This window comes from Chiroxiphia lanceolata, chromosome 22, assembly GCF_009829145.1.
Source record: "Chiroxiphia lanceolata isolate bChiLan1 chromosome 22, bChiLan1.pri, whole genome shotgun sequence".
In the NCBI taxonomy this organism is placed as follows: domain Eukaryota; kingdom Metazoa; phylum Chordata; class Aves; order Passeriformes; family Pipridae; genus Chiroxiphia; species Chiroxiphia lanceolata.
In genome coordinates this window covers 5,894,291-5,918,106 of record NC_045658.1, presented here as the reverse complement: position 1 = coordinate 5,918,106, position 23,816 = coordinate 5,894,291, and the positions used below count along the sequence as shown (strand labels likewise).

Here is a 23,816-nt window from a genome sequence, read left to right as displayed (position 1 = left end):
TGGTGCCACACTGATGGAAAGGTGTTGACAAAAGAGTGATTTCAGCACCCTGGTTTATTAACTCTGCTGCTGAAGAGCAGGAGCAGAACAGTGCATTTGGGGGAGAGGGAGGAATGAACCCTCCTGTCCATCACCACTGCTCTGCTGCCAAGGAGTTACAGAGCCAGCACCTCTGCAGAATGCTCTGGCAGCTGCAGACAACTCCCTGAATGCTCATCAGCTGGCACAGCTCAGCAGGCAGCTCAGAGCTGGGATGCTCTCTGAGGGCCAGTGTCCCTTCCAATAACTCCCAGTCACCTTCCTGAGTGCAGGAATGTCCTGAGTAAACATCTCTTTGCTCTTCCTTGCAGCAGGCTCAGGAAAGAGGAGTCCTTACTTAGGTCTGGCTTTGGGGAAGGAAGCCAAGGACAGGCCCCCAGTGAGGCAGAGTTCCTGGAGCACAGCTTCAGGTTGCACTTCACTTGGTGTAACTGGAGTAGATGCTCCGGGTGTCCCTTGTCCTCCCCTCCCTTGTGACTCAGGCACTCTGAGTGTGTGGCCAGGGAGGAGCTGGCTGGGAAAGCTGACAGGGATTTAATTGCTTCTGGCATCCAAGGGCACCCACCCACAGCCTGGGCTGGTCCTGCTTCTCCACACCAGCATTTCCATGAACTCATGCCCTGGCAGAGGGAGAACTGCCCAGCACAGCCGTGACAATCCCTGCAGCTCTGAGCATCCAGCGTGGACAATCCACGGCTCTTCTCTTGAAAAGTGGCTCTGTTGTTGGGCTGAGAAATGTCTCTGGTTTTTTTGCCCCTGGGGAATGGGGTGTAGGTCCTTCTCTTGGGCTGCCACCACAAAACCTGGGAATGTTGCCCAGCCTGCCTTGGCATTGCTCTTTCACAGGGAGGGGGATGATGGCAGCCCCAACTATCCTACCACAGACAGGCAGAGGGATTGTTCCCATCAGCGTCTCAGCTCTGTGGGATTTGGGTTCCTATTCAGCTGCAGGAGGTGCTTGGGTTGGAGGGAAAGCAGTGACTGAGGTTTGGGAGGTGACTGCTGGCACTTAGAGGTCATGTGTGCATTGTGCCAGGACACACTGATCCCCCCGAGGCTCCTTTTGGGAAGCGACACTGTACTTTCCAGCAGTGGATTGTAGGATCACACCATCCCATACTCCCTCCCACTTGGCATTTTTCAGCCCTCACCAGCTAAATAGGGTCAGATCTGGCCAAAATTCCAGGGACAGATGCTGTTATCCAGCAATGGCCCTGCCCAATAAGGGGGATCCAAGGCAGAATCCGTGCCCAGGTACATGGATGGTCAGTGCCACTCCAGGCTGCTTGTCCCAGAGCACAGGGACTGTCCCAGGCTCAGCCCCACAGCCCCATCTCGAGGCCTGGGCACACCCAGAGCAGCTGCTCCTCCAAGGCACAGCACCAGCTACAGCAGGCATTTGCAAACAATACATGAAACCCGGGGAAATTCCATCCTGGGGGATGACAGACAGCTAAAGGGGGGACCAAAACCACAGTTAGTGCCCAGCCAAGTCCCAGGGGAGGATTCCCAGCACAGGGTGCAGTTGGTGACCCATTCTGCAGGCACTTACATACAAGGAGGACCAGCAGAGGGAAGGACACCTTGGCAGGCACTCCCTGATTATTCCTCCTTTAATTCCTTCCATTCATTCTCACCCAAGTTCTCCAGCAGAGCTGGAAACAATCACCAGTGACCAGTTAGCTCAGGGAAAGAGAAGGGAGGGGAAGGAGGACGGGGAAGCTTCCCTGAAGCCATTCCAGTTACAATGAAGCTGTTAGCAACACAAGTGGAGAGAGCACAAGAAGACTGTCCAGAACATGTGTCACTGGGGTTATATTATCATGCAAATCCTGCCAAATTAACCTGGAGAGTTATTCACAGAAAACTCAGCACTTGGAGCGTTCAACTGCCCGTGATGGGATGGGGAGCAACACATCCTCTCGTGGTATGTGCAGCAGGTTCCAGCTTCCTTTCCCTGGCCTCCCTCAGAGGAGGAGTGTAGCATCCTTCCAATAAATTCCGTGTTGTCCTTGGCTCTAAAAGATGATATTCCTGATTTCAGTTCAGCTTGACAGATGGTTTGTATTTGCACTGCCCCCAGCTGAGAACTCCAGTGACTGGAGGCATCAGAGGGCTGATAACCACTGAGAATGGCATCTTCCTGATGCCTTCACCTGCACTGTTCACTGATGAGGGAGGAGCAGGAAAGTACAAATAAACGTGGACCTGACCAAAGGCTGGGTGGAAATGCATTTTAGTGTCTTCTGAGGTCTTTCAGTACCAGGTTAGTGCCATGGCTTTGAGCATGGAGATGTCACAGGGAAATTAAATCCATACATAATTTGGACTTTAAAAAAAAAAAACAAACCACAGTTAAAATGTATTTCTGTCCTCTTGCAGCTCTTTGCTAAGCAGAGCTGTGCTCTGGGCTGGTTTGGGAGCTCTCAGGACAAAGCCCTGCCTGTGGGAGTGCAGAGGAGGCATCGCCACATCTGTGGGCACAGTCCCTGCCTGGCACATCAGCCCTGCACACAGCAGGCTGGCACAGCTGCCCTCAGCACTTGATCCAAGGCTGAGGATATTGAGGGTGGCTCTGTACTCTCTACAGGAAATTTAGGATCAAACCTAAATATCACCTCAGAGCTACAGCACTGCTGGGAATGCTTTGTTGTGGGCCCTGCCCGTGCCAGGACACCCTGAGGTACAGCCTGAGCCGTGTGCTCTGCGACTGAGATTTCAGATAGATTCATTTCCCCTTTGTTATTAAATTTTTCTGCAGAGTAAAATACCAAATTAAATCGATTTTTGATTTATTGGGAAGGCTGTAGCAAATAACTCTGAGTTTCTTTGCAGGGACAGCAATGGGGATGGTTCACTACAATGCTTGCAGCACGGCCAGCCTGAAGAATCCTTTCCTTGTAAAAGCAGTTGGATTGAACAGGTGAGCAAAAGGAACAGCAGCTCATATCAAATATCTGTACCCAGTGAGCAGACATTGCCCCCAGGCAAAAAACCTTGTTATCCTGTAGCATGATATCCCCTTTCCATGGAACAGAACTTTCTTGTTTTTCCTCAGCCCTGCCAGAAGCTGACAAGTATTTTTCTCCCTTTTTTTTTTTTCTCTCCGATTCACTTGCACCTGTAGCCACCCCGGTCGTTTCTCAGGGTGGTACCAGGGCCATGCAGGGCAAGGAGACTGGAAAAACCAATCCTCAGAAGGAAAAGAAAAATTACCTTTAACCTTGGAGTGCTTGTGGTGTGGAACAACAGGTACAGCGTGGCTTGAGACAGAACAGAGAGAAACTCCCTCGGGGCATTTGGAATCTCCTTTATTTCTACAGAACACTGAAAATGGTTATACTAGGGAGGCAGGGGAACGGCATCCAGCGGGAACACACAGCCTGCAGTGATGAGCAGCACACAGACCCCACTAACATCGCTACAGAGACCGCGGGGATGTGACGGGACGGAGCTGCCCTGCCCTCCCCTGCCTCTCACCCGCATTGTGCCGTCCCTCGGCTGCAGTTTTTGGCAATGCCGTGTGACAGGGGATCTGTGCTACCACTTCAGACACCGCTGGAATCACGAGGGAGCCCCAGCTGACCCGGCTGAGCATCAGCTCGGGCCCCGCGGGAGCTCCGCAGAGTCCCGGGGAGGGACCGCGAGGGGATGAGGAGGGACGGGGAGGGGAGAGGACGGTGCTGGCGCTGCCAACTCACACCCAGGCCTTGACCTGAGTGTTCCAGCCCCTGGCACAGCCACAGGGACCTCCCCCCTCGTAGCGGCACCACCTGCCCCCCTTGTACACGGCCAGGCTGTAGGGCTGGAAGCACATGAAGAGCCGCAGGCGCCGGGCCAGGCTGCAGTAGATGGCCATGGCCACCACGATGAGAGGGGACATGATGACAAAGCCCAGGATGATGAGGGCAGAAGAGCTGTTGTCATCCAGGATGCTCTTGCAGTAGCGGGCAGATGAGTGCAGGACCTGTGGGGAGAGTGAGACAGAGCTTAGAAACACAGAGCCACAGAGCCACTGAGAGTGGAAAACACCTCCAAGATCATCCAGTCCAACCATTAACTCACTGCCAGATCCACTCCTAATCGCCGCTTCTACAGCTTGTCACAGGACTGGTGGTGGGTGGGGACCCTTGAATTCCCAGTGCTTTCACACAAAAACACCTCTTCCCTCTCTCTGAGCTGAGCTCAGCACACTTCAGGCTGCACTAGGTGATGACATCACATCTTAAACAAGATTGCAATTATTCCAGCATCGCTGTGGGACAAGGACACTGCACACTGATCCTGAAGCAGGAAACACTAATCTTTATTAAATCATCAAATAGCATTTGATGGGCAGCAAAAGGCCTCCTGGTGCTACATCCATGTGTGTGGAAATTACAACAGAGCAAATAAAAACACAGCAAGAGGTGAGATCCTGCAGACAGAGCTTGGTCATTCCATAGCTGCTTGCTGGCTGGAGACCCTCCAGACCCCTGCCCTGGAACAGACCCTTTGTGTTCTGTCCTCTGTACACACTGGACTCGTTTCTGCCTCTGAGCATCTCTTGGCACTGAAAAACTTGCCAGGAAAGACCATTCACTCCATTTGCTTCAAAGCAAAGTCCAACTGGGCCTCGCTGAGTGTTATTTAAAGCCCTCCTTTCGTGCTGGCAGCAGCAGAGCCAAGCTGAGCACTCAGTTGTTGTGCATTAACAAAGGCTGCAGGCAGCCCCCACGTCCCCAGACTTTTTTCCTTTTTCCCTGTCCTTTCAGCAGTAAAAGAAACACAACCCATCATGCTGCAAAAAACCAACAATAAATCCATCTAATGGACCTGCAGTGCAGAAATCAGCCTCTGGCTACCAGGAAGGCATTGAAAGGCCCAAAGACGAAAGGACTGCTCCTGTGAAGCCAATTGCCACAATCCCTTGCTATGACTGTATTAAAGAAAAGTCTGTGTTAAAAGACTCCTTGTGGCTTCCAGCAACACAGGGGCTTTCACTTCTGTCTGTTTGGCTGCACTCAAAAACCTTTTGCATCTCCTGAAAGCCTTTGGCTGTGCCTGCAAAGGAGAACTTGAGGTTTTCCAAGGTGAGGGAGGCTGGAAGGGACAATTCTGGGAGCCAGTTCTCATCTTTTTTTTTTTTTTCCCATTTTTAGTCCAATTTGAAGCCAATAAATTCTGACTTATGAAACAGTCATATTGAACTGGCCTAACAGTTAATGCCTGCAAGGGAAGCAGGAGAACTGCTTTTTCACCTCCATGTTTCATCAAGTGATCCTAAAAATATTTATAGGAATATACCAAGAAAAAATTTGTAAGGAAATAATGCAATCCAGAGCACAGCAAACAACTGGAAGAGCCACACACACAGCCAGAGCCTTTATGGGCAGAAGGGGCTCATTTTTGGTGTGAGAAACTGCACAGCATATTTAGGAACACATCTGAATGTTAGACTGGCATGAGAAGGGGATTAAATATTCTGTCAGACTTTATTAATTCTATCTTACTTAAACAGAAAGCAGCAAACCCTTCCAGAGCCCAGGCAGGACTGTGAGTTACAGAGGAGTTCAGGTTGGCAGCTCTCAGTCACAGACAAGAGAGAAATGTTGTGACATTAAAATGCAAACAGCATTTTAGTCAAAATCAAGCCGGGGAGTGTGTTCACCTCACCTGGCACCGCTGCTTGATATTTCCATGGGGATGCAACTTTATTGCCCAATCAAGCTGCCATTTCCCACAGTACCTGTTCTTGTCAGCCCAGATTCTACACATACCCCCCTTAGGAAAAAAATCTGTCCAGGCCCACACCCCTTATGAAAACAAAGCCAAAGCTTGGGGAGTCTCACCTCACCTTTACAGCCACTGCTCAAATAAACCCTCAGGGGTGGCCCTAAAGGGGCTGGGAGCAGCCAGAGGGAGCGAGGCTTTCTTACCTGGGAGTGGCACTGGAAGCCAAAATAAACCACCACGATGGTGGGGAGCAGCACAACGGTGAAAATAACGAACATCAGGAGCAAATTAATGAGAAAGACCAAGGAGTTCATGGTGCCTATGACCAGGGTCCACGCCAGGCAGCACCAGGGATTGCGTTGCTCCCTGGGCAGGAGCTGGTCATCCATGTCATAGGGTGGGAGGCCAGGGATCATCCGAGACTTTTCTGAGAGGTTTTCTGCTCCAAAGTCCTCGGTGTCCTGGGCAGACATTCTTCAAGGAGATCAGTCAGCCCACGCTCTTATCCAAAATGGTTTCTTTGCTTTTGGAAACAATTTGCAAAGGCTTTTTCTGCCTCTTCCACACGTGGACAAGAACCCTTAACCAGAGATCATTATGAAGCAAGGAAGGAAAGGTGTCTTTCCTTCCTTCTTTTCTTTGCCACCTGCTTCCTCAGGACCTCGCCAGTACAGGTTGTTTTCTTGAGGTGGTTTCCCAGCAGTGTCCCAACCTCAGTTCCAAGTAGATCTGGCTGCTGGAAGTTTGGCAGTAGTTATTATCTTGGTTTAGAATCCAGAGTTCTAATGAATTTGCTGTTGTTCTTCCCAGGATTATGATCCCAAGAGGTCCCAAACAGTTGCTGTCTCAGCTGTTCAGTTCTAGAAGGTGACTGGCTTTAGTGTCCTCCTCCTCCACCTTTGAGCACCGCTGGTTCTTAGGAATATCAGGCTTAGGCACTGACAGATATTTCCTAGTCTTCAAACCATTGTTCCATGCTCTTCACCCTGTAACCATGTAAATATTCCTGCTCAAGCCTCACCCAAACGAGGTGACCAGTGAAGACAAAGAGCAGGAGCTGTTTCTCCCCTCTCTGGAGTCCTTGCCCACAGGGTGCAGACCTGGGAGCGGTGTGTGGTGTCACTGCTCTCAGCTGTCTGCGCTCACAGACACTCAAATCCAGGCAGTGTCGTCCCTTCTGAGCCAGCTCTCAGCTTTGCAACACTGCTTTGTTTACAGAACAGGCTCAGAAGCTGCTCTCTGTGCTGGCCAATCCTTCACATCTGTCTCACCAGGGATGTGATTGAGCACTCAGCACCCAAGAGCCGCACTCGAACCATCCATCCCCAGGGAAAGATGGTCCCTCTCCAACCTCAATTATTCTGCCTCTGATTCATTTTCTAAAATTCCTCTCTAGATTAAAAAATCTCAGAGAAATGGATAACAATCACTGTATACCTCAGAAATCATCTGTCCCCTGCAGTCATCACTGTTACTGATTGCAGAACATATTGATATTCTTGTAGTGAAGGCACAGCAATTATCAGTTATTCAATCTGCCTCATATGATCAATTTTATTTAAGAATTACAGTGGCATCTGCATGTTTATGTAGCCTTTTAGATACAGCCATGGTAATAAGAGAGAGAGAGACTGAAAAACACAGAGAAAAACAACCTTTAAAACAGACATCAGAGCACGAAAAGTCCATTTTCATCATGTTCCTTCACATGGCTCCCAGGGGAGGTTGCAGGCCACTCAAGCTGCAAAATGTGAAATTTCTTCACGGGTCTGTCCAGACATCCAGAGGGAAATAACTGCTGAATCCAGCCTGCCTTCAGTGCTGAGAGACAGTGTTAATAAAGCCTGAATCTGTGCAGGAAACCAGATGGTGTTGGGTGTAATAAATGTGACAAGTGGCACGGAGGCAGTGAAAGAGTCCCAGTATTTACTCTGCCATCTAAAAGCTGCTGATTTAAAGATGTAATATTTTTCGAGCTTGATTTATGCCTTCTAAGAGGAGAAAGGACAAGTCACACAAAGAACCCAACACAAAACTACGGGAAGAATATAATTGAGGTTAGGTTTAAACCATGGAAAGATGAGCTTGGTGCTGGGCAACTCAAAATCCTACAGCTGGTTTTACCATCTGGAGAGGGCACAGTGGGGTAGTACAGCACAAAGCTCCTTAACTAGTCATAAAAATGCCATAAATTCTAAAAAGCTCTGCGAAATCCAGTGAAACTTTCCAGAGTTCTTTTGCTGTAACGAAAACACATTTTAGCCTGTGGGAGGTCTGTAAATTTATTTTCCTTTGGAGAAAAAAAAAATTCAACACATGCAGATTCTAGTGATTCTTCTGATATTGTGTTAAACAAATCCTGGTGATAGTAAGAGAGATTGCCCAAGCCTCTAATTCTGTGAAATTTCCACCTCCTTAATAAGCACCTGCCCAGAAATGGGAAAGATATCTGGATGATGGAGCAATTCCTACCAGGAGCATCATTGCTTTGAAATGCTGGAACTGGTACTGATTAAAGAGGATCAGACAAATTCATTAGTTCTCTGACGCCAAGGACTGCTGCTCCTGAGGAATAATTTTCTGGCAGCACCATCTTGTGGTTTGCTACAGCTCATAAATTTTTATTTTATGTCTCGCAATCTCTTACACACGGGACAATTCTACCCAGGTTGGAATCGTCCCAGTCACTGCAAAGAACACCAAATCTTTGCACGGTGCTTTAGCGTTGCTGGCTTGGGCACTTGTTGGAGTTACAAAGCCCAGAAGCACAGAAATGAGAGGACAGAGCCTTAAACAGCGCCAGGGGAGGTTTAAGTTGGACATCAGGGAGAATTTCATCCCAGAAAGGGTGGTCAGGCCTTGGAAGGGGCTGCCCAGGGAGGTTTGGAGTCCCCATCCCTGGAGGTGTCCAAGGAAGGACTGGACGTGGCACTCAGTGCTCTGGGCTGGGGGACAAGGTGGGCATCGGGCACAAGGGGGGATCCATGGGCTGGGAGGGCTTTTCCAACCTCAGTGATTCCGGGATTCTGTGAGAGTGGACAAGGCAAGGCACGGGGAGCGGGGCCGGGAGCCGGGGAGGGCGGAAAGGCCGGGGAAGGACCGGGAAAAGGGCTGGGAAAAGGATCGGGGGAAGGACCGGGAGAAAGGCGGAGGGAAGGATCGGGGCAAGGATCGGAAGAAGGGCCAGGAGAAGGACCGGGAAAAGGATCGGGGGAAGGACCAGGAGAAAGACGGAGGAAAGGATCGGGACAAGGATCAGAGGAAGGGCAGGGGGAAAAGCCGGGGGAAGGACCGGGGAAGGGTCAGGGAGAGGACCGAGAGAAGGTCCGGGGGAAGAGCTGGGAAGGACCGGAGAAAGGTCTGGGAGAAGGATCAAGGAAGGATCAGGGGAAGAACCGGGAAGGACGGGAGAAAGGACCGGAGAAAGGACTGGGAGAAGGATCAAGGAAGGATCAGGGGGAAGGCCGGGAAGGACCAGAGGAAGGGCCGGAAGAAGGACGGGGAAAGAGCAGGGGGGAGCACCAGGGAAAGGAACGGGGAGCGATCGGCAGAGGGACCGAGGACAAGGCCGGGGAGGGTTCGGGGCCGGCTGAGGGGCAGGGCCGGCTGAGGGGCAGGGCCGCCGCCGAGCCCGCCCCGGAAGGCTCCGCCGCAGCCATGGTGGTGCTGAGCGCGGCGCGGTGGATCCGCAGCCGCCTCACCGACCGCTTCTGGAGGAAGCAGGAGGTGCTCAAGTACGCGCGGGTGAGTGCGGGCCCTGAGCCGCCCTCCCAGCCCGGACCCACCGCCCTGTGCTCCCCTCCCCGAGCCCCCCGGGTGTCCCAGCCCTTCCCCGGCACTGCCGAGCCGCGTGTGGGGTCCCTGCGGCGCTCCCGAAGCTGCGGCTGCTCCATTCCTGCGAGTGTCCAAGGCCGGAATGGAGCGGGCTTGGAGCAGCCCGGGCTGGTGGAAGGTGTCCCTGCCCATGGCACACTTCAAGGCCTGTTCTCACCCAAACCGTTCTGTGATTGACTCACACCGATTTAACGTGTTCTAGGTGTGTAAATTGATCTCTGTTTGGTTAAATCCATAAGCGCATCTGGTACTTGTGCTGCAGCACAGCACGTGTGTGCGTGGGCACGAGCAACAGCGAGAATCCTGAGAAGAAGGAAGAAATAAAAGCACTGTGACAAGATCAATCTGCAAATACATCGTGCTGTAGGCCGGGGTTGATTGTGGCTTTTTTTGTTGATTTTTTTTTTTTAACTGGGCAAAAGAGCTGCTTTTTGAAAGGGGAAAGAGGCTGCTGCACAATGTGACTTCAGCTAAAGTTCAGGCTATTGAACCTCTCTCAAGGGCATCCTGGGAGGTGTGGTACATCTCGCTGTAATATTGAGGTAGAAAATGTTGAAGGAAGTGGGAGTGTCTTGATTTTGTAGCACCTAAGCTGCCCACAGTACCAGTGGTAGTTATTTCTGACTGTGTGACACTGGCTACTTCCTCCTGCATCACTTTAGGTGGGTGTCAGTGGTACCTCCAGTAAACTCCTTTTGTTATATTTTCTGTTTGGGTGACTTTTTGATATATCTGAGGCTCCTCTTCACACAAACACAACGAAGGGGCAGCTCAGGAAAGAGAATGAATGTGTGAGTTTAAGGTTGGGTGAAAGCACTGGCAATGATTTTGTGGAACCACAGCCTAAAGTAAGGTCTGGTTTTGGCTCCACGCCGGACCAACATTTTCTAGCCTGCTCCAACTTTTCAACCTTACATTTCCCATGCTATAAACCAAGGAAAGAATATTTTCATTACACGCCAGCTGAAGTGAAGTGTTCAGTGATCCTTGCTGTGGAGAGCTGTGAAATGTCCGTGAGCTTATACTGGTGTTACTGGAGGGTTTGACAGCCTTAAACATAACGAGAACATCTTGCTTTTGTTCCAGCATTTTCGTGGGAGGAAGAACCGCTGCTACAAGCTGGCAGTGAGGAGCGTTCGCAGGGCGTTCGTGAAGTCCACCAAGGCCAGAGCAGAGAAGAAGAGATTCCTGAGAGCGGTAAAGAGCAACACCTTGGGTGTGAACATGAAAACGGGAGAAGGGCAGAAGTGAAAATGCTGTCTTCCTTACTGGGGGGGTTCCCCCAAAAGCAGTCAGTGAAAAATATGTGTTCAGAGTAAGGATTCTCAGTCCCTGTGCGGGCTGGAATGGCTCGTTCAGAAGTTCATATGTGCATGTGGTGCACTGAGGAGGCTGTGGGTCTCTGGTGACCAGTTGCAGGACCTGAGGAAACGGCTGGAGCTGTGTCAGGGCAGGGTTAGGTTGGATCTCAGGGAAAGGTTCTTCCCCCAGAGGGTGGTTGGGCACTGGACAGGCTCCCCATGGCACTGGGCACAGCACCAAAGCTGCCAGAGCTCCAGGAGTGTGACAACACTGAGCAACAGGGTGGGATTGTTGGGGTGTCTGTGCGGGGCCAGGAGTTGGACTGGATGATCTTCGTGTGTCCCTTCCAGCTCAGGATATTCTGTGATTCTATGAAAATGTTGTATTTAGTGTGAGCAGACCAGCGTGGCAAAAGGATTACTTTTAAAGTATTTTATCACTCAAGATGTTCATTTTTACCCTTTCAGCTCTGGATCACAAGGATTGGAGCAGCTTCCCTTGAACATGGTTTGAAGTACCCAGTCTTCATAAGCAACCTGGTTAAGGTAAGGATGGGGCTTGGAGAATAATTACTTACTAATTCTAGTGATGAAAGGCTTGTGAAAGCAGTTTCATTCACTTCAGGAATTAAGTTCTGCCCTAAACCTGTTTCTCTTCCTTACGTTCATCATCCCCTTTTATCCTGGTGAACATTTTGGTTCTACACCTTGTCCTGTCCCCAAAACTCTTACTGAGCATCTTAAGAATGAGACTTGTAAAATGCTCTTACACTGTTGCTATTGTGGGCATTAAGTGACAACTTGCTTTCCTTTTACTTGAAGAAATTTAGAAGAAGTTTTAAAATACAAAGCTTGGAATAGAAAAAAAACCACCCTAAGAAATCTCTGTTCTCTTCACTGACTTTGTGCATTGCTGAGCATGGACAGTGCAGAGAGCTGGTGCCATTGTCCCTGTTCTTAAACATTCTGGGAATTGGTTTTAATTTGTTGATACAGCTTTTAATGTGTTGAGACTGTTGGTTTTAATTTTAATAGGTTTTTGTTTGTTGATACTGTTTTTAATTTGTTTGAGCTGAAACAAATGCCATGGGTTAACCTGGAACACATGGCCTGGAGCAAAATAAGAGATTCTTCTTCAGCTCTTGGTTTCTACCAGAAAAACTTAGGAAGCAGGTTTTACACGGTGGCTTATTGAGATACCCATGGCCAAGTAGTCATGTGTGACAGTCTTTAACAATTCCAAAATTATACAGGGTAGAAAAAAGGTAATTTGCCTTAAGACCTCAGGTATTAAGCATTAAGAGTGTTTAATGAAATGTAATGAAGAGTGTTTATATAAACAACAAAGAGTGTTTATATTTAATGTTTAATAAAGTGTGATTAAGAATTGCAGTGTTGATCCTAAAAATTACAGGACTTAACCAACGAATTTTCTTGCATTTAGTCCCAGGTGGAGCTGAATAGGAAAGTGCTCGCTGATCTGGCTATTTATGAGCCAAAGACCTTCAAGTCCCTGGCTGCTTTAGCCCAGAGGAGGAGACAAGAAGGATTCCTGGCTGCTCTGGGAGATGGAAAAGAACCAGAAGGGATATTTTCACGGATTGTGCGCCACCACTACTGATATCAAAGAGTCTGTATATATGTGTTATAAACAGGGATGGGACTGCAAAGTAAACCTGCTCTGTGACTGCTGCTAAGATGGAAAATATGGGACAGTATCCTCTAAGGATGGTTCCAGCAGGATGAGGTGGGTCTGGGTGTGAAGCTTCACCTTGGTGGCTTTTTCCTGTGTTGTTGTCACTGAAACCTGTTAAATTAAAAGCACCGTTCAATGTTAGCAGTCAGGCCATACAAGGACACACATAGCCTGTTCTCTTAATAACTTAATAAAGATATTTTTTTGGTAACTTTGGAAAAAAAACTCATTTGTGTGGTGAATTCTAGCGCTGCACAGCAAAAACCCAGCCGGGGTGGGGGAGTATGTTGACCCTAACACATGGACCTCAGTGGCCAGTGTGTTAAGGACACAAGGACACATACAGTCTGTTCTTTTAAGGACTTAATATAGGGTTTGTTTTTTTTTTGGTAACTGGCTAATGGAAAAAACAATATGTGTGTTGAATTCTGGCGCCGCACAGGGGAAAACCCAGCCCAGAGGCACAGAGGATATCGACCCTCGCACATGGACCCTGCGTGTTGAGGACACAAGGACACACATAGTCTGTTCTTTTAAGGGCTTAATGAAGGCCTTTTTGTTTGTTAACTGCTATGAGGAAACAATGTGGGGAAATAATTTGATGAGTTCTGGCTCTCTATGGGGAAAATCCAGCCCCGGCGACCCTCGCACATGGAACCCAGCGGCTGCTGTGTTAAGGACACAAGGTCATAGAAGAACTTAATAAAATAGGGAGGGTTTGGCAACTATTGCTGGGAAAAATAGTATGTTTTGGGGTTTTTTGTGTGTGTAGTGAGTTCTGGCGCTGCACGGGGAAAATCCAGCCTGAGGTGGGGGGGGAGAAGGGCGGGGACGGGACATCGACCCTCGCACACACGAATCGCGACGGCCGCCGCGCTAAGGACACACGGGCACACACAGTCTGTTCTTTTAACTTAATTGACTTAACATTTTGACTGAATAAACACATCTTTCCGGTAACCGCTGTGCGCAAACAGCGACCGGACCCGCCCCGGCTCTGAGGGCACCGCCCCCCCCGCCCTGCTCGGATTCCCGAGAGCTGCGTCACCGCGCCGCGCGCGGCCCCGGGCGGCGTCTGACGTCACGGCCGCTCCGCCAATCAGCGGGCGGCCCCGCGCCGCTCTCCACCAATCAGCGGCGGGCGGACGCGGGGGGGGGAAGCAGAAGGAGAAGGAGCGCGGAGCCAGCAAGGCGGCGGCACAAAATGGCGGCGGCGACGGCGGGCGGTGCGGGAGGCGGCGGCCCCGCGGGCCCTCAGGCGGCCGGCGCTGCTCCCACCCCGGCGCCGGGCCCCGGTGCGGTGCTGATCGGCGACCGGCTGTACTCGGGCGTGCTGATCACGCTGGAGAACTGCCTCCTGCCCGAGCACACGCTGCGCTTCACGCCGTCCATGAGCAGCGGCCTGGACCCGGACACCGAGACCGAGCTGCGCGTCACCGGCTGCGAGCTCATCCAGGCGGCCGGGATCCTGCTGCGGCTGCCGCAGGTGGGGCTGGGCCGCGGGTGGGGAGGCTCTGGGAGCGGGCCTGGCCCGGCTGGGCTCTCCTTTGTCCCTGGGCCCGCTGTCCCGGTTCCAGGCCGAGGAGGCCGCGGGGCCGCCCAGGGTGGCGGGGGTCGCTCAGGGACCGCTCGGGGGTCGCTCAGGGACCGCTCGGGGGTCGCTCAGGGACCGCTCGGGGGTCGCTCAGGGACCGCTCGGGGGTCGCTCGGGGCCTCGCCCGGCCTGGCCCGGCTGCGGAGCGCAGGAAGCGGGTGATGTCAGCACCTTTCCTGCGCCGCCCCCGCCGCCTCTGCTGTGATCGGGGATTGTGCAAAGACGGATTTGAGTCGTGACCTCGGGAGGCTTTTGTTCCCCTGGAGAACTTTGGGCCCAAACGGCCTCGTTGCTCTCTGAGCGTTAAAACTTTCCAGGCGTTTCCCAGCTGCCAGGCCTCAGCTACTCAAATATATGCAAATCAATTTGTTATTAGTTTCCATTTCTCTTTCCACGCCCCAGAATCAAAGTTTTTCCGGTATATCCTCATAACTTTCAGTTTTATTGAGTTTGGGGGCTTTTTTTCCCCCTTTAAATCACTATTCAATTAACTTGGAGCATATTTTCATACTTTCTAAAATTTGCGATTTATTGTATGAATTTGGCTTAGAGTATTTATGGTCTTGATAACTTAAGTACTTAAGTAGCAGTTCTAGTTTTCCTTAGATACCACTGAATTTACTCCCATGCTTACCCAGGCTTCTTGGTCCCAAATCTGTAGAAATTTCTCATTGGAACTGCTGGTTTTGTTCATGCCTGTTGTGGTTATCTCTTTTTCTTTTTTAGGTGGCTATGGCTACAGGACAGGTGCTATTCCAGCGGTTTTTTTATACCAAGTCTTTTGTGAAGCATTCCATGGAGGTAAGGGAACGTTAAATAGCATGTGTTATTTGTATACACAGAGCCATATACACCTTTTAATCTTTGATCTCTTTTGGCAAATTGTCATCTGAGATGTGGCCAGTGTTAGTGGCTGGCCTGGAGATCACACTTAGAGAACAACATAATTTTACAAAGCTACATAATAATGATTTTTGTCAGATGTTTAGTGTTTCCTTGTTTTAGCACAGTTTTCTCTTGTTGTCCCTCCTTCAGCTGTTGGAAGAGATCAGTTCCTGGGCTGGAACTGATATTATATGATACAATATGTTATGTAAAATACATTATATATTTGTATTTCAGCATGTGTCCATGGCCTGTGTTCATCTGGCATCCAAAATTGAGGAAGCCCCGAGACGGATACGGGATGTGATAAATGTGTTCCATCGCCTCAGGCACCTGAGGGAGAAAAAGTAAGCTGAGGCTCTGCAGTAATATCAAGTATTTGTGTTGTATTTTAATAATTAAACTTCATAATTCCCCGATTTATAAATCAGGGAGCATCTTGAAGAGATCTCATGAAGGGGAGTTGACACATTTTATTCAGTCATTTGTTTTTAGTGTTATAAATACTGATACCTCTTATTTTTACACAAACACAGCCTGCCTATGAGCCCTCTCTGAGGTTAAGATGATCTCCAGAATGTGACCTTGTCTTGCAGAAAACCTGTGCCTCTAATACTGGATCAAGAATATGTGAACTTGAAGAATCAAATAATTAAGGCAGAAAGAAGAGTGTTGAAGGAGTTGGGATTTTGTGTTCATGTGAAGCACCCTCATAAGGTTTGTACTGCCTAAGTTCACTTCATAACCAGTGTTTCATGGGCTGTAATGCTGCCTGACTGCGTGGATTGTACATGATAACTTCAGTTAATTCAGAAAGATTAGTTTCTTACCATCCTGATGTTTTCTTTCTCATTTAAGAGACTCTTACTAATTGGTCTTGTATCACTGCTGAATGACGACGAGGTGGATGCAGGTGCTCAGTATCCCTTGAAGTCAAATTGGATGAGTAGGTAGCTTTGGTGTTAGAAAATGTCACTGTAACATAGATTCTTGAGCAGAAAAGGAATTTGGGGACCTGGAGTTGTCATGATCTCTCCTTGTGGAAACATGCTGAGGTATTAAAGCCATCTGAGCTAGTTAGTGGGTTTTGTGTTCTGAAAGTTACACTCAGGTGTGAAGGGCTTGGCTAGAAATGAGACTATTCTCAGTATTGAAGTATCAAATATTAGACTAGGGTGATACTAGACAGGTACAACTCCTGCAGGTGTTCCGTTGGTGCTTTATTCCCATTAGTATTATAACTACAGTAAAAGAACTTCCAACTTCTGTGCCAGCAGAACTTGGGATCTTCCTCTTTCCTCCAAAAATTGCTGTTGAAAGTCTTCTTTTTGAGCCTACTTGACATCCAGAATTCCCTCGTGTCACCCACCCTGGAGGGCAGCTGCACTTGTTTGTTCATTGGGGTGAACTTTGCCTTTAGTCCTTTTCTCTGCAGCCTCATTTTCCTTTCAAAGGAAAAGCCCTTCGAGCTGAGCAGCCCAGTGACACCCAGTGTGTTAGATCTGTTCTCTGCACACACTTCCCTCACTGCCCAGTGCAGGCAGCAATATTTCCTCCCAAGCTGCAGCTAAAAGGAGCCCTGAGGTTTGTGGGAGAACATCCTTAGGTGGCACCCAGGTGAAGACAAGACACCTGGCTGAGGAGGAGGATGGATGGGCTCGGAACGTGGAGAGCTAGGAAGGCCAGAGCTGTGTGGATAAACACTGGGGATGGTGCAAACACTTCATGTGGAGTGTTGTAGGACTTGAAAGAGGCTGACAGATGCCTCATGGATGCCCCTCTGAAATGAGTTGGTGGCTCTCCAGATGCTCGTTAATAACTCAATAACCCATATCTTCCAGATAATCGTTATGTACCTTCAGGTATTAGAATGTGAACGTAACCAACACCTGGTCCAGACCTCATGGTAAGTTGATTTTCCTTGTTCTAAGAGACCAGAAGGGGCAGTAGCAGAAATATGTCACTTGAGGCACTGGGCAGCATTGCTCAGGAGTGCTTGGGGCCACACCAGACAGATCCACTGTCCTTGGCGTGCCCCAAACTACTTCCCAAATGTTGATCGGCCTCTTAAGTCAGAGGCACTGTTTTAATGGTAAGGTAGCTTTCCACCCTGACTTCTCACTTCCCTCCTCTCTGCTTCCACTTTTCAGCTGAAGGGAAAATGTTGGGGTGGGTTTTAGCGTTTCCTTGGGTTTTTGTTGTTCATGTGTAGTTCAAGTCTGTTTCCAGTGCTGGGAAATGGCTTTTCCCAGGGCTTGAGCTCGATTACAGGTGTGTCAAAACCTCAGCACAGACACATTTCTATTTATGTGGATAATGCAAGTTGTCAGCTTCTGAGACTGGATAGATGGATAGACTGGATTCTTGTTTGCCAAGAAATGTCCTCTGCCTTATTGCTCTCATTACAATAAATATTTGCTTGGGGGTGGGAAGCTTCTGTAAAATTGCAGGTCTGAAAACTTTTAACGAATAAAGAAACGCTTTGAAACCATAATGCTTTTTAACAATAGCGTGGTGTAAAAACCCTTTTAGTGAATCCAAAGACCATATTTCTGCTGACTGAACTGTCTGGTACTGTGACCTGTGTGTAGAGAACCAGTTTTGACTTTTCTTTTCTGTACTCTTTTAATCAAAGGGTAGCCTCTGAGGGTAAGTGACTAAGACTTCTCCTCTGCTGCCCATGGTGCAGGGATAGCTGCCGTCTTCAGTCAACCCAAAGCTCTCCAAAGAGAAGGCTGGCTCTAGACAGGTGGTATATACATGATAGTAGAGTAACTGGCCAACTGCTTCTTGTGCTTATACTTTTATTTTTTTTATCGTGCATTTTTGACTGTTTGTATATTTTATAACCTGACTGTTGAAGTTACGAAAGGGTTTTAATGTTCTTATCTCGTAATGTGATGTGTTCTTTAAGTGATAAAGCAAATTTAAGGCGGGGTTTTAAGTCTTAAAGGGATGGATTAAGGCAAAAAAGTACGAGTAGTTTGCATTTGTGAACTAGTCAGAAAACATTTGAGTACATGTTTGAAGCGTGGAGACAAATGTAACACTTAGAGACACTTCCTGACTTCCCAGTACCATTGCATGGAGTACTGGAATGTGAGGTATGGACTGATCACTGCCAGTTATCTGCTTGTAATGGGAGGGGGAGGAGGAGGGAGGGAGTTACCCTGCTAGAGAAATGGGTCAGATGTTACAATAACACATCTCTTGTGCTCCTGTTGGTTGCTTCCAGTACCTGCAAACTGGTGGGTATCCAGTATAGTTGGTTTTTGAAATGTGCATTTTTTTACAGCATTCCCTTTTTCTTAAAATATTGTGACAAGGATTCATTTCCCCACGTGTCTGATTCTGAGCCCACAGGGAAGATGTGCAGAGGCCAAACCTGGAGCAGGCATGTCTTTCAATTTGGCACATTAGAAAAAAGAAAAAAAAGCTGTGTGACTTCCAGCTGAAGTTCCACTTTATCTCTTTTTTTTTTTTTTTTTTTCTGACCAAAAGGTTTGTGCTCTCTTTGTAGTGGGACAAGAAAAGTAGGTTTTGAAGTTCTTTTTTTCCCAGAAAGATGAGCTGATGGGTAGTGTTGCTTCTCTGGGGTAGCAGTTGTTCTTTGTGTAAACAGGAATGTAGGACAAGTGGGAGTTGGATACTCTTGGGATTCAAGTTCCTTTGTCTGCCCTTGTAAACTGATTGCAGATGTCTGACCTGTGGTCTCTGCTTTGGGTGTCTTGGGGGTCAGTGAATCCTTGTATACTGGGTACCCACATGGTTAATTACTACTTTAAAACATAATATTTTGAGGACTTTTACTGTGTCTGGTTTTAGTTTTTCTCCATCTGATATTTTGCTTGATATAAGTGCTCAAATACTAGATCTCTTAAAGCACATCAGCTGAGAGATTCAGAGGAAGTTACTTTGTGTATTTAAGATTTAGCAGGATAATTCTTAAGTGTACTGACTGGAATATGTGCAATATTTTACAGTTTTCTCATTCTGTGAATATTCATTTTAAGCAACCTTACTGAAATGGGACAATTTGGAAACCTTATTTCATGTGCCAAAGAGGAGATCTCCCTGAAAACTGACTGTTATCCTGAACTGACGTTCCCAAACAACCTGATTTCTTCTATGGCTGATTTTTGCATCAAAAAAGAATTCTGTTCTGGATGGAAAAATCCTGCTTCTGAAGGAAATGGACCCCCTTAAATCCCAGTGGGAGTTGTCATGTGCTGAAGAGGACTGCACTTTCCTGGGACAGCTACTGAAGGAGCTGCAGCTTTTGCCAGACATCTGGTTCTGCCCTATTGCAGGGAAACATGTGAACCTAAAATTCTATAACTGAGTACTCCAGACCATATTGTATGTTGTCCTGATGAAAATAACTTGTCTATTGCATGAGAGCAGGCCAGTAGAGATCCAGCAGGGAAAAGTGAAGTTCAAATTGGTTCTCTCCTCACAGCTGAGTTTTCAGCAGTCAGTCAGGCTTAATTCCTGTCACACATCCCTACCCTTGAGGGATTTACTTTAGTTTTGCTTTTTTTCCAAGTTAAAAAAAAAAAAAAAGAAAAAAAATCATTCAACTTCTCTTTATAGAGTTACAGGACTGTAATGTCGAAGTCTAGTAACTGAATGCAGAAAGAAATAGCCCTCATAGAAGTAAAACCAAAAGAAATAAAACAACAAAACAAAACAAAAAACACCCCAAAGAGCTTTGCAGTGCCTTGCAACCTTCTGCTCTCCTGTCTTCCAGGAACTACATGAACGACAGCCTGAGAACAGATGTCTTTGTGAGGTTCCAGCCAGAGAGCATTGCCTGTGCATGCATTTACCTGGCAGCCAGGACTCTGGAGGTGAGCCAGGGTTTTCCATGGATTTGGGAGGGGGGGTTTCAGCCTCCTCACAGGAGCAGAAAGTTGAGGGTGTCTCTGTCTCTCCCTTTCAGATCCCTCTTCCCAATCGCCCGCACTGGTTTTTACTGTTCGGAGCGACGGAGGAAGAAATCCAAGAAATCTGCTTAAAAATTTTGCAGCTCTACACAAGGAAAAAGGTTTGTTTCTCTTGCATGTTGGGAGCCCTCACTTAAAAAAAACCAACCAAACAAACAAAACCTTGTCCTGTTTGAAACCAAGGCTGGTTTTGGGAAGGGAACATGAAGGGAACAAGGAATAGTCGCTGTCCCTGTGAGCGAGCAAGCAGGAAGGTCAGTTCACTAAGTGTTGTCACCAGCAGTGCTCCTGTGTCCACAGGTGGATTTGTCTGATCTGGAAAGTAAAATAGAAAAGAAGAAATTAGCTATTGAAGAGGCAAAAGCACAAGCTAAAGGTCTGGTACCTGAGGGAGTCCCGAGTTTGGATAACACATCAGGATTTTCCCCTGCCCCGAAAAACGGTAAATAGTGGATAACTCGGTTTTAATAACACTCTCATCTTTCATGTGTATTTACCCCTTTGGGATGCATTTACAAGTGTGGTTTGGGGTTGGTTGGGGATTTTTTTTTTCAAGCTGGCTTCTAGCTACTGTTCAACTGGCAGAGTTTGAATAGCATTGCAGCTTCGTGATTTCTTGAATCAGATAAAAGCTAAAATAAAATTAGTCTAAAATTAAGACTAGTTTAAACTCATATAGTACAGGGGCTTGTTTTTATGTGGTTTTGGCAATAAATACTTGCAACTGGCACGTTATGCTAAAGCAGTATTAAAGCAGAGGTGTGTTAGGAGCTCTGGCAGGAGTAACATTTTGGGGTGACTGGTGGGGAATATTTTCCTGCACTTCTTGGTTGAAAGTTTCCAGTCTTGCCTAGAAGGTAACATTTACCATCATCTCCCCTCAGTTTACCTTTAAAGTGATACTGAATAACTGGCAAGAAAAGGAAGTTGCTGTTCTGCCTCCAGTTCACTCCTCGGGTGAAACATTTGGCAGAAAATTTCAGATTAACTTCTGCTGTCTGTGAACTTGTTCAGATCTGTTTGTGGGTTGGTTGTGTGTGTGGAAAATCCAGCTGTACAGTTCTGATCCTTGCAGAGGTGGTGAGATGGGGCGAGGGGAGCCTTCAGTCCTTTCAGGTACTTCCCATACTTGCAAAAGAGGTAACAAAGGCTTGTTTTTCCAGAGTCTCCAAAGGAGGTTAAAGGAAATAAACCTTCCCCACTACCTGTCCAGGCAATGAAGAATGCTAAAAGGAAAACAGAGGGAGCCAAAAGAACGAGCTCCAATAGCCCAGTAAATGGGTAAGGCCTCCTAAGGAAATAGCTTATTTCTTCCCATGAGTACTTTAAGCAAAATAACTGAGTGTTGATTGTCTCTTGCAGTGTCCAGAAAGGGAGGGAGAGCAGAAGTCGGAGTGGGAGCAGAGATCAGAGTTACTCCAGATCAGCCTCGAGATCTGCATCCCCTAAGCACAGGTAGGTGCTGCTGCACGGGGGGGCTGTGCTGGGACACCCTCCCAGGCTGGGATTTCACAGTGGTTTGTCCCCAGGAGGCTGTGAAGTGACACAGCAGTGGGTGCTGCCAGTTAAACTCCAGATTAAACTCCAAGCTGGGGTGTTTTGGTGGCAGTGTCACTATAACTGAAGCTGGAGAAAGGGATACAAGTTCCTAAAAATTTCTCCAGTAAGCAGATGTTTTAGGACACAGTGTTTGGCATAAAGTTTCGGATTAACTTCTGCTTTCTGTGAACTTGTTCAGATCTGTTTGTGGGCGGTTGTGTGTGAGGAAATTACAGCTGCACAGAACAACAGAGTGCAGAATGAAGGTGTCACAGTTAAAGAAAATCCCATTTTCTCTCCTCTTTTTTCCCAGGAAAAGCGAGAGTTACTCCACCTCCAGCGGCTCCAAATCCCACAGCCGCTCCCGCAGCCGCAGCGACTCCCCCCCGCGCCAGTTCAACCACAGCTCGGGCTACAAGGGCTCCAAGGTGAGGAGCTACAAGAAATCCAAAGACTACAAATACTCCACGCACAAACCCCGCAAATCCCGCAGCCGGAGCTCGTCCCGCTCCCGCAGCCGCTCCCGGGAGCGCTCCGACCACTCCGGGAAGTACAAGAAGAAGAGCCACTACTACAGGAACCACCGGCACGAGCGCTCCCGCTCCTACGAGCGCGCCGGGCACCGCTACGAGCGCGAGCACCCCGGGCACAGCCGGCACCGCCGCTGAGGGCACCCCCCGCCCCCGCGGCCTGGGCTGAAAACCACCTCGCTCCCTAAGCTCCATCCTGCTGGAGCTGCCTGCTCCTTCCTCAGTCCAAAGGGAGGGATGTCCCGGTGACTGTCGTGCTGGAGCGTCGCCCGTCCTGCTCTTTAGTGATTCCCATCCCGTAGCGTCCCGTCTGGGACTTCCTCTTCCCTGTGGCTCAGCCCTTGGAATGCTGTGCCCTGTGGAGGTGGAAGGCCCCCAGGCAGTTCCTAACCCCTGGGAGTGGCTCTGGTGCTAACAAAGCTGTCTTTTCATACTGACTCTGGTGTTGTACAGATGGGGGGGGTGACTTTTCTAGCCCTGTTGCCTATATTAGGTTCTATGTGTATATATATTTTGCAGTGTTACAGTACAATATGGAAATATGGCCTTACTAGCCTTTACACTTTATCCACAATTGTAAATAAGCATTTGTTTAATACAGGTGAAGATATATACAGAAAATTCAAAACTTGAATTCTATAAAAAAACAAACCCTTGTGTAGAAAATTCTGATAAATGTGAAAGTATTTAGCTCTGTGCATTGAGAGTAGTATATTTTTATCTGTGCAATGCTGTGTGCAGGCCACCAGCTCATAAGACATTTCCTATATATACATTTTGAGTGGTTTGAAATTCTTTACTCAGGATCTTTGACACTCTGAAGAAGTAGTAGTTTGTCAATCTGCATGCTTGTTGGAGAACAGAGCGTTTAAAAGCAAATTAGCAGACCCCCACAGCCCAGTAGTATCAGTTCTAGTGGTATATCTGAGCTGTTACTCTCTCATGCTCCCTGATTTCATTAAAGTATTTGATTTTCTATTAAGTTTACTTGATAGTAGTTTCTTATGAGCTACACCCCTGTGCCTACTCATAAGGAAAGAAATCTGGTGCTGGATGATTGTCAAATTGTAGTGGGCTTGAAACATCGGATTAAATCCCTGTTCCCTCAAAGTTGATAATTTTGGGGTGTTCTAGTAGTTTAGGCACCTCTCCAGTCAATCCCAAATGTAACATCCCCCAGTCCACAAAGATCTGAGCTGGGAAGTGCATTTCCCTGCCTCCAGCTGAGGTTCCTGAGCAGGGCTGGGACATTTTGGGAAGTTGGTGCTGCTGCTGATCTCAGCTCCATGGCTGGAGCTGGCAGAAGAGGAGGAGCTGAAATCAAAAATAAACCTGAAATTAAAAAGCCCCACGTTTTTATGTGCCTGCACATACAGGTCTCAGCTCTCCAGGTGAGTTATGACTTTGTTGTCTCAGCATCTGATGACTCTTCCAGGGTTCTTGCTCATCAGAACATCTCAGGTTGTTCAGTGATCCCTGTTCCTGGTGTTCAGATCCCAAGCACAGAGAGGTCACTAAGCAGTTTTATGCCTGATTGGGATTTTTTGAAAGATTCTGCAAACCCACCAGAATGTTTTGTTGTCACATAGGGAGTTGTGAAATGCACACCTGGGGAGGAAGGTAGTGGATTAAAGTACCTGGAAAAGAAGAGTGTTGAGTGTTTGTGAGACAGAGGTGGCTGGAAAGGAGCTTTATTGGGAAGAAAAGCTGATTTGAGTATCCAGGGATGGCCTTTCT

General features: G+C 48.1%; 3 protein-coding genes across 6 annotated transcripts; 2 read left to right on the top strand and 1 right to left on the bottom strand.

Moving 5' to 3' along the window:
- Window positions 1-3,332: 3,332 nt before the first annotated feature.
- On the bottom strand, window positions 3,333-7,060 carry TMEM88B (transmembrane protein 88B). Its single transcript, XM_032709053.1, has 2 exons — window positions 5,958-7,060; window positions 3,333-4,006 (listed from the first exon to the last, which is right to left on the bottom strand). Exons 1-2 carry the CDS (start codon window positions 6,225-6,227, stop codon window positions 3,737-3,739), a joined length of 540 nt encoding a protein of 179 aa, XP_032564944.1. The 5' UTR covers window positions 6,228-7,060; the 3' UTR covers window positions 3,333-3,736.
- A 2,284-nt stretch (window positions 7,061-9,344) lies between these two features.
- Window positions 9,345-12,796, top strand: MRPL20 (mitochondrial ribosomal protein L20). Its single transcript, XM_032709054.1, has 4 exons — window positions 9,345-9,498; window positions 10,675-10,785; window positions 11,358-11,435; window positions 12,334-12,796. The coding sequence occupies exons 1-4, from the start codon at window positions 9,412-9,414 to the stop codon at window positions 12,508-12,510; spliced, it is 453 nt and encodes a 150-aa protein (XP_032564945.1). The 5' UTR covers window positions 9,345-9,411; the 3' UTR covers window positions 12,511-12,796.
- Window positions 12,797-13,789: 993 nt separating this feature from the next.
- On the top strand, window positions 13,790-22,304 carry CCNL2 (cyclin L2). Of its 4 annotated transcripts, XM_032709041.1 has the most exons (11): window positions 13,790-14,071; window positions 14,906-14,980; window positions 15,302-15,411; window positions 15,661-15,781; window positions 16,906-16,970; window positions 19,815-19,914; window positions 20,007-20,111; window positions 20,311-20,452; window positions 21,174-21,291; window positions 21,373-21,465; window positions 21,863-22,304. In XM_032709041.1, exons 1-11 carry the CDS (start codon window positions 13,790-13,792, stop codon window positions 22,215-22,217), a joined length of 1,566 nt encoding a protein of 521 aa, XP_032564932.1. In that variant the 3' UTR covers window positions 22,218-22,304. The 4 variants fall into 4 exon arrangements, with proteins under 4 accessions (XP_032564932.1, XP_032564934.1, XP_032564933.1 ...); XM_032709043.1 differs by lacking the exons at window positions 13,790-14,071; window positions 14,906-14,980; window positions 15,302-15,411; window positions 15,661-15,781 and adding an exon at window positions 17,700-17,813 and having other exon boundaries at window positions 15,788-16,970; XM_032709042.1 differs by lacking the exons at window positions 13,790-14,071; window positions 14,906-14,980; window positions 15,302-15,411; window positions 15,661-15,781 and having other exon boundaries at window positions 15,788-16,970; window positions 17,700-19,914.
- The last annotated feature ends 1,512 nt before the right edge of the window (window positions 22,305-23,816 follow it).